We start from the raw sequence: 16484 nt of genomic DNA on the forward strand, positions 1-16484 counted from the left end.
CCTATCCAGGAGCATGGAATCTTATTCCATTTTTTTTTGTGTGTGTGTCTTCTTCAAGGGCTTTCATAAGCTTTCTGTAGTTTTCAGTGTATAGATTTTTCACCTCTTTGGTTAGATTTATTCCTAGGTATCTGATGGTTTTTGGTGCAATTGTAAATGGGATCGGTCCCTTGATTTCTCTTTCTGTTGTTTCATTGTTGGTGTATAGGAATGCAACCGATTTCTGTGCATTGATTTTATATCCTGCAACTTTGCTGAATTTATGAATCAATTCTAGCAGTTCTTTTGTGGAATTTTTTGGGTTCTCCATATAGAGTATCATGTCATCTGCAAAGAGTGAAAGTTTGACCTCCTCCTGGCTGATTTGGATGCCTTTTCTTTATGTTGTCTGATTGCAGTGGCTAAGATTTCCAATACTATGTTGAATAACAGTGGTGAGAATGGACATCCCTGTCTTGTTCCTGACCTTAGGGGGAAAGCTCTCAGTTTTTCCCCATTGAGGATGATATTAGTGTTGGGTGGTTCATATATGGCTTTTATGAACTTGAGGTATGCTCCTTCTATCCCTACTTTCTTGAGGGTTTTTATCAAGAAAGGATGCTGTATTTTGTCAAATGCTTTCTCTGCATCTATTGAGAGGATCATATGGTTCTTGTCCTTTCTTCTATTGATGTGATGAATCACGTTAATTGTTTTGCGGATATTGAACCAGCCCTGCATCCCAGGTATAAATCCCACTTGGTCGTGGTGAATAATTTTTTTAATGTATTGTTGGAGCCGGCTGGCTAATATCTTGTTTAGGATTTTTGCATCCATGTTCGTCAGGCAAATTGGTCGATAGTTCTTTTTAGTGGGGTCTCTGGTTTTGGAATCAAGGTAATGCTAGCCTCATAGAAAGAGTCTGGAAGTTTCCTTCCATTTCTATTTTTTGCAACAGCTTCAAGAGAATAGGTATTAACTCTTCCTTAAATGTTTGGTAGAATTCCCCTAGAAAGCCATCTGGCCCTGGACTCTTGTTTTTTCGGAGATTTTGATTACTAATTCGATTTCTTTACTGGTTATGGGTCTGTTCAAATTTTCTATTTCTTCCTGTTTCAGTTTTGGTAGTGTATGTTTCTAGGAATTTGTCCATTTCTTCCAGATTGCCCATTTTACTGGCATATAATTATTCATAATATTCTCTTATTGTTTTTATTTCTGCTGTGTTGGTTGTGATCTCTTTCATTCTTGATTTTATTTATTTGGGTCCTTTTCTTTGTCTTTTTGATCAAACTTGCTAGTGGCTTATCAATTTGGTTATTTCTTTCAAAGAACCAACTTCTGGTTTCATTGATCTGTTCTACTATTTTTTTGGTTTCTATAGCATTAATTTCTGCTCTAATCTTTATTATTTCCAGCAATCACCACCTTTCTAAGCTTCAAAACTTGAACCAAAATAGTTCAACAGCAGTTTGGCCAGTAGAATCAGGTAAAGATATAAAGGCATATGCGAAAATATTAGATAAGCACACACACACACACACTCTCATGTACACTCACAGAGCTTAAAGTAGGCGAATCCTTCATTTAACAAGTATTAATTGAGCACCAATTACATGTTGAACTCCATCAACATTTAGTAGTAATTCAAAAGTTTTACATGTCAGACAGATTGACCTCTCTCATGAAGGTTGTTAGAACAAACAAACTCAAATAACTGCTACGGAAAGGACACACAGGGGTGTGAAAGAGAGTGACTGGGTGGCTAGCAGGTGGTCTAACAGGTGGTCTGGGCAGGCTTTTTAGACAAAGCAACATTTGAACTAATATACAAATGACAAGAAGGAGCTTAGCCTGTGCTTTCTAATGATTTCTAAGACCAGTAACTGCAACTAATAATTCTCAGATTTGCATTTGCTTCAAATTAAACCTACCTAATAGCAGTTTTTTTGCCAAGTAACCTGGCATTATGTGCAGATATTTTTGGTCTGTGACTGTGGGCAGCAGGTATTTAAGGAGGTTTTAAAAAACTGAATAAACTGGAAAATAATTTCACTACTTTAAAAGTCTTCTCAGTTGTATTTTCCCTTTGGATTTAATGTCAGGAAAAAAAACAGTAAAGTAAGCAAGATTATAAAAAATGTTTTTTTCAGAATACATAAGCAAAAAATACATATAGCCATAATTATTTGAGCAATGTAAGTGAAAGCCACAAATATTTAACAGTTATCATCAAATATTAGCACATATACCTCATGTCTTGGATAAGAGAGACCCTGAGTGTTGGCAACATAACTCCTGAGTCAGATTTTCTTCTTTCTGGTCCAAGGGCAACTATATAAAAAAATACCAGCAAAGTATTAGAAAAATAATAGCAAGGACAAAAAAATATATACATGGTTCACATCCTATAAATAAATACTTTCAAATTACTTTGATAAGAACAAATTTTTTTTAAATGTTTATTTTTGAGAGAGAGAGAGAGAGAGAGAGAGAGAGAGAGCGAGCATGAGTGGGGGAGGGGCAGAGAGAGAGAGGGAGACACAGAATGGGAAACAGGCTCCAGGCTCCGAGCTGTCAGCACAGAGCCCAACGCGGGGCTCGAACTCACAGACCATGAGATCATGACCTGAGCCGAAGTCGGACGCTCAACCAACTGAGCCACCCAGCCGCCCCGATAGGAACAAATTTTAAAGACAACAGAAAAGCTAGAAATTTTTTCCCTGAATGTTGCTACTTTATTAATACAGAAAAACAGCTATTTTCTTTCTAATTAATCTGAAGCTGCATTTGGAAATTTAAAATGAATCATAAAAGCCTACTTTAGCAAATAATAAATAAACTTTTGGTCATAAGGACCAGTCATTGGCTAAAGTTATTCATTCTAATAGCTCAGGATAATTACAAGAAAGCAATGTCTATAAATTAAGCTACTAAGTGTGTGATTCACGTCTGGGCTCATAAATTGCAATCACATAATTTCCTTATGCTGTGAAAGAGTGCTTAGTAAGGAAAATCCAGGGGCACCTGGGTAGCTCTGTTGGTTAAGTGTCTGACTTCGGCTCAGGTCATGATCTCACAGTTCAAGAGTTTAAGTCCTGCATTGGGCTTTGCACTGACAGCATGAAGACTGGGATTCTCTCTCTCCCTCTCTCTGCCCCTCTCCCATTCTCTCTCAAAATAAACAAACGTAAAACAAAACAAAATAAGAAGGAAAATCTAGGGGTGCCTGGGTGGCTCAATCAATTGAGTGTCTTGACTCTTGATTTCGGCTCCAGTCATGATCTCACAGTTCATGAACGCAGAGCTTGAGATTCTCTCTCCCTCTCTGTTCCTACCTTGCGCTCTCTAAAAATAAATAAATAAACATTTTCCTTTTTCAAAAAAAGGAAAATCTAAGAGTCTAGGCTCTCTAGTCTGATAAGTTTCTACTTCAAAGTTCAGAATCCAAACTACAGTATATCAGGCAAAGTGAGTAATCGTCATGGACAGTTAGAAGTTTAATGTCCATGAATCATTCTCTTTGGAGCTTGAATGGTTAACATTTATAAAAGAAGGAAAGATTATTCTCTTATATAGCAATAGCTAAGCAAGCAATTGTTGGCTAATGTAGCTGGAGGAGTGCTCAATCTCACTTTAAATGGGATGCTGTGGAGTTTTGTGCCCTTTATTTCCATCTTACTATCTGTAAACGAAAACTAAATTGCAGCATCCCACTTAGCAAATACATGGATAACATTAGAATTTAAGATGTGGGTTTTACTGTATATTAAACGTCCATTTCCCCAGTTTTTAGATCCATTCTAGTTTGTGGGGACTAGGGTACAATGCGGAAACACATAGATATATTTGAAGCTGGCAGTGAACATTTTGTTGTATTTGGATCTGCATGTTTTGGCATCTAGTAAAAGAGGCTAGGCTGATACTTGGCAGGTATGAATGAGCACTGATGAGGCTGCCAGGATAAAGAGACGGTGGCCAGGACAACCTAAAGGCAGTTCTTTTCCGGGCCTTCCATTACCAGGTCATTTGTCATGGCAGTTTCGGGAGGGAGTTTTCAATGGGTCACTGAAAATGCTACTTTATCTGGATACCTAGGAGGTAACAGACACCCAGGAAACTGTTCCAGAGACTTGCAGGGAATGTGCTATGTTAGTCTTCCTGTCTGAGACTGTCACGATTTAAGTGTGTTGTTAATGAAAGCACACCTTAGAGAACGCCTCTACGTGCTAGATGATTAGACAGCATGAAAGAAGGCCACACCAGTGGTAAGAAATAGGTTGAGGGGCGCCTGGGTGGCGCAGTCAGTTAAGCGTCCGACTTCAGCCAGGTCACGATCTTGAGGTCCGTGAGTTCTAGCCCTGCGTCGGGCTCTGGGCTGATGGCTCAGAGCCTGGAGCCTGCTTCCGATTCTGTGTCTCCCTCTCTCTCTGCCCCTCCCCCGTTCATGCTCTGTCTCTCTCTGTCCCAAAAATAAATAAAAAACGTTGAAAAAAAAATTTTTAAAAATAAAAAAAAAGAAATAGGTTGAAAAGAGAGAGAAAAAAAAAAGATCACAAGGCAGGAGAAAGGAGCTGAAACCATAATCAGCAACTTGGCTAGAGGGAGACAGACAACAAGAAAGAATCATGCCTCTGGAAGCAGAGAAGAGGGGAGAGACTTAATAAAAAAGGAGGCTGACATTTAAAAAAGCAGCAGCATCCACAGTAAGAGCATTCACAGGCCTAAGCTTTTTTCTAGGAATCCTATTTTGGAACCCTATATCCTCCACTCTTTGCTAATCAATGTTTCTTAAACATACGATGTATTTTTTCATGTCTCCATGCAATCTGTTAGTCTTTAGCTCGCCCTTTAACACTTCTGTATCCTTCTCCATGTTTATAGCCTATTTAGCATTTTTTTTTAAGAGAAAGAGCTCACACATAAGCAGGGGAGAGGGGTGGAGAGAGAGAGGGAGGGAGGGTGACAGTGGGAGGGAAGGGGAGAGGGAGAGGGAGAGGGAGAGGGAGAGAGGGAGAGAGAGAGAGAGAGAGAGAGAGAGAGAGACAGAGAGAGATAATCCCAAACAGCACACGATTAGCACAGAACCTGACGTAGGGCTTGATCCCATGGCACTGGGATCAGGACCTGAGCTGAAATTAAGAGTTGGATGTTCAACTGACTGAGCCAGCCAGGTGTCCCCAGCCTATTTAGCATTTTAGGTTGAGAGGACTATAGTTTAACAGCTAAGAACATGGCTTTCTCAAACCCTACAGATAACTTAACAGCTCCCTGACTTGGGTGAGTAATTTTACCTCTCTATGGTTTGTTTTGTCATCTGCAAACAGGTCAGTAACAATATCTACCTTAGAATACTTTAGCATTTAGAATACTGCCTGGAACAAAATAAGTTCTCAATAAATAAAATAAAATTTAGCTTTAATTTTGCCTCTTTGTGAAATCTTTCCTGAATATTCTCTCTAAGGTACACTGTTAGATGTGGTTCCCTCTAACAGGACCTATAAAACTGAACATGTAACATAAACTTAGCATAATCTAACATTTCTATTACTGTTAAACTATATGCCTCGAGGCTCAGTCATATCTTTTTCTTAGGATACTCAAAGAGCCTAGCAGAGGCCCAACATACAGGCTCAACAAATACTCAAGGAGGAAGATAAGACTATTTCCGGCCAGATGGCAGAGCCTTGAATGACAAATTAGAAATCTGCAGAACTCCTAGGAAAGTGGGGAAGGATTGTGAAAAGAATTCTATGCTCCCGAGGGCTTTTTATTAGTTAGTTAACCACAGTGAGAGTGTGATGGTATAAGAGAAGTAAGGGAGATGAGCTACAAGTTATTCCAAAGGCCAGCTTATGGATAAAGAGTGGCAGCCAGTGAGAACAAAGAGGAGAAACGTGCAGTGGCAGCAAACACAGAACTTAACGACTTGATGTAGAAAGTGAACAAGATTCATCCACTGCTGCCAACAAGAACTTGAAAACTGCAGATTTTCAGTTTTGGAGGGGGCCACGGTGTGTGAGGCATAAGAATCTGGTCAAGGTCAATTACTCATGGTTTCAGGACTCTGACAGCGATGATGACTTTATTTCTGCAACTACACCTTTAAATGAGAAACCCAGAACACCACCAAAGGAGTTAAAACTAGAAACAAGGAAACCTAAACTGAAGAATCTCCAGAAAGGAGATATCCCACTGCAAGAGAAAACCCCTAAAAATAGGATGGCTTTAGGTGACAAGCTATACCAGCAAGACTTAGAAGTTGCACTAGCTTTATCAGTGAAGGAACTTCCAACAGTCACCATTGATGCAGAAGAGGCTCGAGATAAAAGCATTGAAAAATGTGACAGTAGTGAAACCAAAACAATGAGTAAGGACCCTCGTATCTCCAATTGCAGTGTAGCCAGTGATTATTTAGATTTGGATAAGATTACTGAGGAAGATGGTTTTCCTGGTGTGCAAGGGAAAAAAGAAGCCGCATCAAAGACTGTGGTACAACAGAGGAAGATTCTTCTGGAAGGCAGTGATGGCGACAGTGCTAATCACTCTGAACCACACTTTGCAACTGGTGAAGAGTCTGAGGATGACTCTGATTTTAGTGAGAGTGAAGACAATGATGAATACTTCACCATGAGAAAAAATAAGGTGAAAGAAATTAAAAAGAAAGAAGTGAAGGTCAAATCCCCAGTTGAAAAGAAGAAGAAACCTAACTCCAAATGTAATACTCTGGAAGAGACTTCAGGAGGCTGCTCAAGTCGCTGTGAAATCAGAACCTCAGCCTTCACCAAAAAAGGTCCCTGTTTCTTCAGAGGCCACTAGGAAACCACTACAAATAAGCAGTCCTTCAGCTGAAAACAAAAAACCTAAGTGGGTTCCACCAGCGGTATCTGGAAGCAGCAGCAGCAGGAGCCCACTGGAGAGTCTCCGCCTTGGTTTGTCCAGATTAAACTTTGCATCCAAATGCTGCTAGTAGCTGAGTGTGGTAGTAAACCCGTTTGATTAAGAGAATCACAGTTTTACAAGTGTGTTTATATTTGATTTGTGTTTATATTTAAGGAGGGTATCAAAATATAAAGGAATCCTTTAATGTCCTATAAATCGCCTCTACCCATTCTGTGATGTTCTCTGAAGCTATTCAAGACTTCAATAAAAGGTTTATCAGAATTATCTTGCAATATCATTTCCTTCTGAAGAACATATGCTACTTTTCCTGTGTATAATAAGTCATTGTCATTAAGTGGTTGTCAGTTTGACATGGAGGAAGTCCATGTTGCATGCTGTTCTTTCCTAGAAACATGATGTTCCTTTCTAGCTTTGTCTAATTTACGCACCTTAACTGTAACTGTTCAAAGTTTATCTGGCAAAAGGAAACATTCCCACGTTTTCCAGGAGACATTTCTGATATTTTACCGAAGCCACACTGTCAGTTTTATTGCAAAGATGTTTCTTATTTTAGCCAAATACTTATAGTAAGAATTCAGAATTCTTTTACACATTAAAATGGTTGCTATAATGACATATGTCTCCTACTCAGAAGTAGATGTTTACTGTATAGCAAATAGAATTTCATGACATTTTATGAAGTTCTCGTCAAAGCCTTTAATAAAAGTGAAAAAGTTAAAAAAAAAAGTGAAGACTTAAGAATCAAAAATATTAAGTATGAATATAAAATGATTTAATGTATATTATCTCATCAAATTATTATTTTCCTTTGGATTTGTTAATCTTAATTTTGCAAATGAAGAAACTGAGGCTCAAAGAGGTCAAGAAACCTGCTCAACTGTATGCATTCATCAAAAGGGGCAGAATACTCTGATGTCACATCCACTGGGTTTTCTGTTACAGTACAGATGACTTTCTAGCTGCTAAGCTTGATTGAGAGAAGAGTGCTGATGCTATTAAATAATACGGAGAGAAGGGAGAAAGCCAAATAGAGACAGGAGGGAAAGGTGCTGAGATAATTAGTTTGTTTTAAGATGTCCTGAGTTTGAGATCCCACTGGGCCATCAAAGATGGATGTGTAGGAACTAGGGCTGGAGAAAGAGATTTGTGAATAATCTTGCTAATCAGATAGAGGATGACATGGGAAGTCAGCAACAGTAGCTGTTATGTTTTGAATTATGCCCCCAAGAAGATGTAGAAGTCCTAACTCCTAGGACCTGTGAATTTGACCTTATTTGGAAATAGGGTCTTTGTAGCTGATCAATTTGAGGTTATTTGGATGTGCCCTAAACCAATGTGAACAGTGTCCTTATCAAAGGGAAATTTGGATAAAGAGATAGACACAAGTAGAGAAAAGATGATGTAAAGACACATGGAATATACCATTTAAAGGCCAAGAGATTTCTGAGATGACCAGAAGCTAGAAGAGCATGGGATCGATTTCCCTTCATAACGCAGGGACCACCACAGCTAACACGCTGATTTGGGACTGTTTGTTCTGGACTCCAGAACTGTGCGACTGTTAGCCAGTTTGTGGTACTTTATTGCGGCAGCCCCAGGAAGCCAATACAATAATTTATTAGTGGCTTTAGAGGAAAGAGTTAAGAAGCTTGTGCAAAGAAAACAGACAGGAGTTAATGAGCGAAGCCACACATTTTACCTAGAGATCTAAACTCTAAGAAGGTTTCTGTGAAGTCTACTCCAGAAGAGAAATTTATATACTATTTAAATGTATACATCTATTACTATTTCTTAATTCACCACATTCAAATATAATAGGCCACTTTCTCCTTCAATATAAACACTGTGGATTTAACATTCAGCCATAGGAATTTCTTTTCGTATATCTGCCTGAATCAAAGCTGCTACATAGGCAGTAAGTTTGTAGAGGGCAGAGACTGTATATATTATTTCTACAGAACCATCTACAGTCTATAGGCAAGTAAGTAGTTAATAGAGAACTTAAAAACATTTTTTTTAATGTTTACTTATTTTTGAGAGAGGGAGAGACAGAGTGTGAGCAGAGGAGGGGTAGAAAGAGAGGGAAACACAGAATCTGAAGCAGGCTCCAGGCTCCCAGCTGTCAGCACAGAGCCCACTGTGGGGCTTGAACTCACAGACTGCAGGATTATGACCTGAGCTGAAGTTGGATGCTTAACTGACTGAGCCACCCAGGTGTCCTAAAAACTTTTTTTTTTTTTTTAAAGTGAGCTCTACGCCCAACTTGGGGCTTGAACTCATGACCCTGAGATCAAGAGCGACACGCTCTACTGACTGAGCCAGCCAGGTGCCCCTAATAGAGAACTTTTGATGAAGGTAAGATGATTGAAGAGTGACTCAAAATTCTTGGGCTAGACCCAGAATGACCATTTAAAAGCAGTATTTTCACCCTCTTCTGCATCTGACTCTACTACTTGCCAACTGATTAAAAAAATCCACTGAAAGTTCAGTGGAATCTTGTCTAAGGATGCAAAGTTTAAGGATACCATCTATGTCTAAGCTGGCCAACATTAAAAAAAAATTTTTTTTTAATTTTAGAGAGAGAGAGAGAGGAGGAGCACAAGAACAGGAGAGGAGAGGGGGTGGGGGGTTAAGAGAGAGAGAGAAGGTGGGGGGGGGGGGGAAAGGGGGAGAGAGAGAGAGAGAGAGAGAGAGAGAGAGAGAGAGAATCTCAAGCAGGCTCCACACGCAGTGCAGAGCCCAATGCAGGGCTTGATCCCATGACTCCAGGATCATGATATGAGCCGAAATGAAGAGTTGGACACTCAACTGACTGGGCCACCCAGGCACCCCTAAGCTGGCCAACATTTTTTTTTTTTTAATTTTAATTGGCCAATATTTTTAAAGGTAGAAACTTTTGAGTAATATGTCAAGAACAGTCTTTCTAGGATCGATTGCATCCTAAGATCCCTTCTCTGAAATAGGACCTCAAACTACTAGGTGCAGTGACTTGGCACTGCAGAATTTAACTAAGCCAAAATTAAGACAGTCTGAAAGATGTGAAAGAAACTTAAATGCACATTACTAAGTGAAAGAAGCCAATCTGAAAAGGCTATATACTACATGACACTTAACTACATGGCATTCTGGAAAAGGCAAAACTATGGAGAAAATAAAAAGGCCAGTGGTTGCCAGCAGTTAGGTAAGGAAACAGAGGAATAAATAAATAAGTGGAGTACAGAAAATATTAGGATAAATAAAACGACACTACATGATCCTATAATGGTGGATCCACGTCACTCTACATTTGTTTAAACCCATAATATGTACAAAACCAAGAGTGAACCTAAACTATGGACTTAGGGTAATGATCTGTCAGTGTAGGTTCATCAACTATAAGAAATGTACCACTATGTTAGGGGATGCTGATAATGGGGGAGGCTGTGCATATGTGGGGGCGGAGAGTATATGGGAAATCTTGTATTGTGTGCTCAATATTGCCATGAACCTAAAACTGCTATAAAAAATAAAGTCTATTTTTAAAAAATTAAGACAATCTACCCTGCTGTGGTCTTCTTGCTAAGACAGACTTTCCATTCTTCTGCAACCCTTAAAATGTCTCTGACTCCTGTTCAGTGTTGCTTCTGAAGGAACAATAATGATCTATCATCTAGTCTCATCTTGGCTCAATGCTAGTAACAGTGGTGTTCAAACCTACTGTTTGAACTCTAAGTACACAGAGGATCACTCCTTAATATGAAAATGTAGCCTGTTTATTGCCATTAATTAGGATGCTTCACAGTTGGTAAACAAAAAGTAATTTTGGGGGAAAAAAAAACCTCACCTAGATTTAAAAGCAAGTCAATAAACTGCTAATTTCTGTATAATTAGAACACACTGCTTCTCAATAAAGAAGTATTTTATTTTTTAACTAATGTTTTTATATATATTTCACACTGTCATATTTTAAAATTCTAACATCATGGGCTGAATCATCAGAAGTGTTACAGCAATATTTATAATAAAATCTACCCCTCCTAACAGATAATAAGTTTGATTTCAAAAGCTACATGGCTTACATTAGTCCTACCTAGGATCAGTAAAAATATTTAGATTTTGTTCATTCTCTTATGACTAGCCCTTTATCAACACTTGACACTGCAGCAAAAATAGTGACTACATGAGGCTTGGACACGTTTGATACTTTTTAGCCTTGACTTGAGAGTTTTGCTGGCCCCACTACTGACTAACAAAAGGCCACTGCAAACAGCTGAGTCTCTGGTCTCCACCTCAACCACCCATCATTTGAGCAGTCAAAGCCATGAAGCTGCTGGTGTTGCCAGGCAGCTGCTCGCTTTAACAGCTGGACATTCTCACATGCCTCATCTGGCAAACGAGTCAAATGCTTCCATCTCTCTGCTCAGTTCTCCAACATTTCATCCTATAAAGGGTTTATTTCTTCGTAGGAATTTATTTTTTCTAAGTAGAGTAAGCTACCTTGGTTATGGTTTTATGGTCTGAACAGCTAAATTTTCTAGGAACACAGGTAAATGTTAGAGATCGTTTCAGGGCATATATGCATTTTTACTTTTTATTATTTTTGTTTTAATTAAAAAAAATTTTTTTTTACATTTATTCATTTTTGAGAGACAGACAGAGCACAAGTGGGGGAAAGGCATAGAGAGAGGGAGACAGAATTCGAAGCAGGCTGCAGGCTCCGAGCTGTTAGCACAGAGCCTGATGCGGGGCTCAAACTCGCAAACAGCAAGATCGTGACCTGAGCTGAAGTCGGACTCTTAACTCACTGAGCCACCCAGGTGCCCCCTTTTTATTTTTTTTAGTATTTATTTTTGAGAGACAGAGACAGAGTATGAGAGGGGGAGGGGCAGAGAGAGAGGGAGACACAGAATCAGAAGCAGGCCCCAGGCTCTGAGCTGTCAGCACGGTGCCCAACACAGGGCTTGAACCCACTAACTGTGAGATCGTGACCAGAGCTGAAGTTGGATGCTCAACTGACTTAAGCCACCCAACCGCCCTGCATTTTTAATTTTTCAAGAGAGAAAAGGGCAAAGGAGATGGACACTAGAGAACACTTTTAAACTTGATCTCAATTTTTACAAATACAATTACATCTTGGGACATCAGAACCTTGGCATTCTATTTAGTGGAGCTCCAGGATAACATATAGTATCAATTCATATTCCTAGCTGTCTGATTAAACACATTTAAAAACTAGGTTTCTGCTAGGGTGCCTGGGTGGCTCAGTCAGTTAAGCATCCAACTTCGGCTCATATCATGGTCTCATGGTTAATGAGTTCGAGCCCCACACTGGGCTCTGTGCTGACAGCTCAAAGTCTGGAACCTGCTTTGGGTTCTGTGTCTCCCTCTCTCTCTGTCCTTCCCCCGTTGTGCGTGTACGCACGTGATCTCTTTCCCTCTCTCTCTCAAAAATAAATAACATTAAAAAAACAAAACAAAACAAAAAACCCCCTAGGTTTCCAACAATAAACACATTTAGGGTAGTACTACAATGAAGGGAATGGAAGGGTATGCTTCAATTATATTTGCAATGCCTTCTTAAGCTGCTGGTTGGCTTATTTTCTCAAATCTATTTTTTTTTAACATTTCTGAATGCGCAAAATAATCTGTAACTTTATTTTTTATTTAAAAATTTTTATGCTTATTTTTGAGAGAGAGAGAGAGAAAGAGCATGAGTAGGGAAGAGGCAAAGGGACAGGGGGACAGAGATCTGAAGCAGGCTCTGTGCTAATAGCAGAGAGCCCCACGCAGGGCTTGAACCCATGAACTGCAAGATCATGACCTGAACTGAAGTCAGATGCTTAACTGACTGAGCCACCCAGGCATCCTGGGGAATCTATAATTTTATAAAAGGTTCCCAAATAGCTGATTGAATATAAAACATTTTATCTCTACTAGATTTCCACCATTACTTCTACTTTTTGTGAAATAGATGGTTATTTTACATAAAGAAAAATATGTATCTATGAACCCTATATAACTCTAGCTAAAGTATAACAACACTTCTAACAAGTGATGTCGTGCTGTAAACTGAAGAAGAAATATGACTCCTGAAGACTTTTGAGGCATATATACATATACATGTTTTTTTTTCTGAAAGATTATTAATAATGGGTGTATAAAACTTTAAGGAAAAAAACCCAGGATACACTACAGCCTAACAGTGGTGAGAGTAAGGTATACTTGTACGATCCTTTACAATTCATTAGGGGTTTTCACATGTTATCTCATTTAATCAACATTATACTCTTATATAGCGTAACATTATTTTCCCTGTCTTGTGGATGAAGATCAGAAAGGTCAAGTGACTATTGCTCCTTCTGCCTTACCCCACTACTGGCAAGATGGGTAAGTTTCAGCCTGAGAGAGAGAGAGAGGAAGTATAGACAAAGCCGTATCCTACTGATTCTTCCCATGGTCCAATGCCACCAGTTCCGCAGAAACAAACCAATGAACTCTCACCTGGTGATTCTGCAAGATGCTCTTGTTTCTCTTCTCTGTCCTGAAACTGAATTAAATGTGACCACAAAGCTGACTTCCCCTGAAATTACAAGGCACAAAAAATTTTTCATCTTATAAGAACTAATTAATCAAAAAATAATTTCTTATCAAAACCATTCACGTTGAAATGGCCATTTTGATGTTTGGAGATCCAAGCTCATCCATTCTCAGCTGTGTAATATTCTGAGCAACTCACTCCTTGTGAAAGGAGGGTCATCCTTTGCCTCACTGAGAAGATTAGCAATAGCCTGGGGAAGGGCAACTAAAGAGACCGCCAGAAGTACGCATGGACTTCTGAACTTCAGCTCAGCTGTTATTTAATTGTATGTTTAGGACTGTCTACACTGGCCACACTAGTAACCACAGAATTAAAAGGCTCTAGCAGCACAGAGTGTATTTGTGTATATCCATATGCAAAATATGTTTGTGTGTATGGAATGCCAACTATGGAAGAAAAAAAGCCAGAGGAGAAAGAGGGGAGGAAGAAAGAACATATTCACAACAGAAAACAATCAGAACAGGAGATAAGAGGGACAAAAACAAAGAAACCATTTGATTTTTTGCACCCTGAATAACTAGATACCTTAAAATGGTAAAGAAGGTTAATTCTGGCTAACAGATTTTTTTCCTGGACAGTGACGAAAGCAGACACTCAACAGGGGATATGGCCTCTGCAGTAAATGTGCTGTTTTATCCTCTTCTGTTTACCAGGAAAAGAGCCCCAAACCACCTCTTAATCATGGGTTTTATTTTCTTTTTCTGGAATTAAAAAGCCTATGGTGCATTTCCCGTTATCCTGTGACAAAGAAACATACCCTTTAATGTTTATCTTTTTCTCTTTGTGACATTTCTTGACAGGGTTCCTAACGAGCCACATCACCAGGACCTCCTGAGACTATTACCTGCTTAATCTGCAAGCCGTGGCTCCATATCCTTTCCAGCAGGTCACAGAGACTGGCGATCAAGGTGTTCTCCTCCAAGCCGGTTATGTTTGCTTCTCCATGGCCCAGTTCCACTGCTTCATGTCCCATCTTCTCCACCAACATGCGTTTTGTCTGAGAACATCACATGTGGTCACAAGTGTTATCCCAGTAGTGAAGTAAAAAAGCCAACAAGTCAACTACTAGATCAGAGACCTGGGTTCCTTTCATTACACCTTTTTAAAATTTTATTTATTTATTTATCTATCTATTTATTTATTTATTAAAAAAAATTTTTTTTAACCTTTATTTATTTTTGAGACAGAGAGAGACGGAGCATGAACGGGGGAGGGCCAGAGAGAGGGAGACACAGAATCCGAAACAGGCTCCAGGCTCCGAGCTGTCAGCACAGAGCCCAATGCGGGGCTCGAACTCACGGACTGCGAGATCGTGACCTGAGCCGAAGTTGGCCGCTCAACCGACTGAGCCACCCAGGCGCCCCTACATCTTTTTTCTAAGATTATTATTATTATTTTTTTAGTAAGCTCTACACCCCATGTGGGGCTTGAATCCACAACCCCGAGATCAAGAGTGGCACACTCCACCTACTGAGCCAGTCCCCCATCCCTTCATTATACTTCTAATTGTAGATTTTTAATCACTTTGGGAAACGTATCTTTTTTTTTTTTTTTTTCCAACGTTTATTTATTTTTGGGACAGAGAGAGACAGAGCATGAACGGGGGAGGGGCAGAGCGAGAGGGAGACACAGAATCGGAAACAGGCTCCAGGCTCTGAGCCATCAGCCCAGAGCCCGACGCGGGGCTCGAAGTCACGGACCGTGAGATCGTGACCTGGCTGAAGTCGGACGCTTAACCGACTGCGCCACCCAGGCGCCCCCGGGAAAAGTATCTTAATTTCTGTGGTCAAATAACTGCAGTAATATCACATATAGTTTTATTATTTTGTCAGACAAATACGGGGTCACTAGTGGGAGAATATGATACTATATGAAAGTATCCTCAAGTAAACATTTATGATGGACAGTTCTCAGAATACTAGCTTGAATAACTTTGGGGAATCACACCAGACCCAGGAAATGGGAAGAATGTGAAACCCATCCTGCCACTGCAACTAAGCCTCCACTGCCCCTGCACGTTGGCAGACTGAAGGTACCTGCAGTTAGCTTTGACTACACTTAGGCAAAAACGACAACACAAACAGCTCTAAATTTTTTCAGAACTCCCTAATCTGTGAGTGAACCAGGTCTCTTTTTCCTTCCTCTTTTCCTCTTTTATCTTGTCTCTGCTCATGAGTATGCACCAGAAAATAAAAAGGAAATAGAAATTAGTTTCAAGTAAGCAACTTACAGCAGTCTTAGCTGCACTTATCAAATGTAAAGTGAGAGAGAATCTAGTTCTTTAAGGTCGAGACCATCTCTCTGATTCAACACTGTATGCTGATACTGAAACCAGTGTATATACTGAATACACAGAAGGTACTCCAGAAGTGACTGTCAAATAAAAGAATGGAATTACTGGCTAAAATGATGTCTTGAATTTTGTCAGTTTGTATTATCACCTTTGATGAACACAGCTATCTGAGAAGACGACTAGTGTGTTAATATATACAAACCTAACCTATAGCTAAGGTCTTCTTCCTCATGGGTATACATACATGATGGGCATGGACAAGGTTCTACACAAAAACCGTGTTGCCTTTCGCATAAGATGACCACATTCCTGATACAACTTCTGACTGGCTTACTGTCCTGTTCATGTTGGAGAAAAAGACAGCAATGGCTGAAGAGGTGAGAGAAATTGTGCAGGGCTCTCATGTCACTGATTCTATGGGCAACAGAGAACCCGTGAAAATTCATGACCTCAGTAAAGAGTACGTGAGGTTTATACCCCAGGAAAAGTTTTCTTCGAGGAAAGCTGCAGGCCCAGATGGGAGCTGATTCAGCTCATCTTAGCCTCACAAATGGAATTAACATGATAGCACACCGTCTTCCATCAGTGAGTAATACGTACCTTCATTCTACATTCTTTTAATAAGCCTTCTACAAATTTGCAGTTGGTCTGTGCAATCACTGCAGGAGAAAGGTCTGACAATTTGGGTTGCCTCAGGTTTTTTCCTAAACTTCGCGCCTCTTGCATATATTT

The 16484-nt window shown here is 39.7% G+C and overlaps 2 protein-coding genes across 7 annotated transcripts in view; one reads left to right on the forward strand and one right to left on the reverse strand.

Moving 5' to 3' along the window:
- Nucleotides 1-16484, reverse strand: part of DENND5B (DENN domain containing 5B) — a 195057-nt gene that overhangs the window by 39271 nt on the left and 139302 nt on the right. For all 6 annotated transcript variants that reach the window (XM_043562863.1, XM_043562864.1, XM_043562865.1 and 3 more), the window contains 4 exons: nt 16353-16484; nt 14304-14456; nt 13363-13441; nt 2232-2313 (listed from right to left, as the gene is read on the reverse strand). In XM_043562863.1, coding sequence (XP_043418798.1) covers nt 2232-2313; nt 13363-13441; nt 14304-14456; nt 16353-16484 — 446 coding nt within the window. The remainder of the gene's footprint in view (nt 1-2231; nt 2314-13362; nt 13442-14303; nt 14457-16352) is intronic.
- Nucleotides 5908-7598, forward strand: LOC122473046 (RAD51-associated protein 1-like; the record flags this gene model as incomplete). Its single annotated transcript, XM_043563158.1, is given in 2 exon segments — nt 5908-6717; nt 6719-7598. Coding segments are annotated over 2 exon segments (1041 nt in total), but the record flags the coding sequence as incomplete, so codon positions are not given.

Source organism: Prionailurus bengalensis, chromosome B4 (genome assembly GCF_016509475.1).
Source record: "Prionailurus bengalensis isolate Pbe53 chromosome B4, Fcat_Pben_1.1_paternal_pri, whole genome shotgun sequence".
Classification (NCBI taxonomy): Eukaryota; Metazoa; Chordata; class Mammalia; order Carnivora; family Felidae; genus Prionailurus; species Prionailurus bengalensis.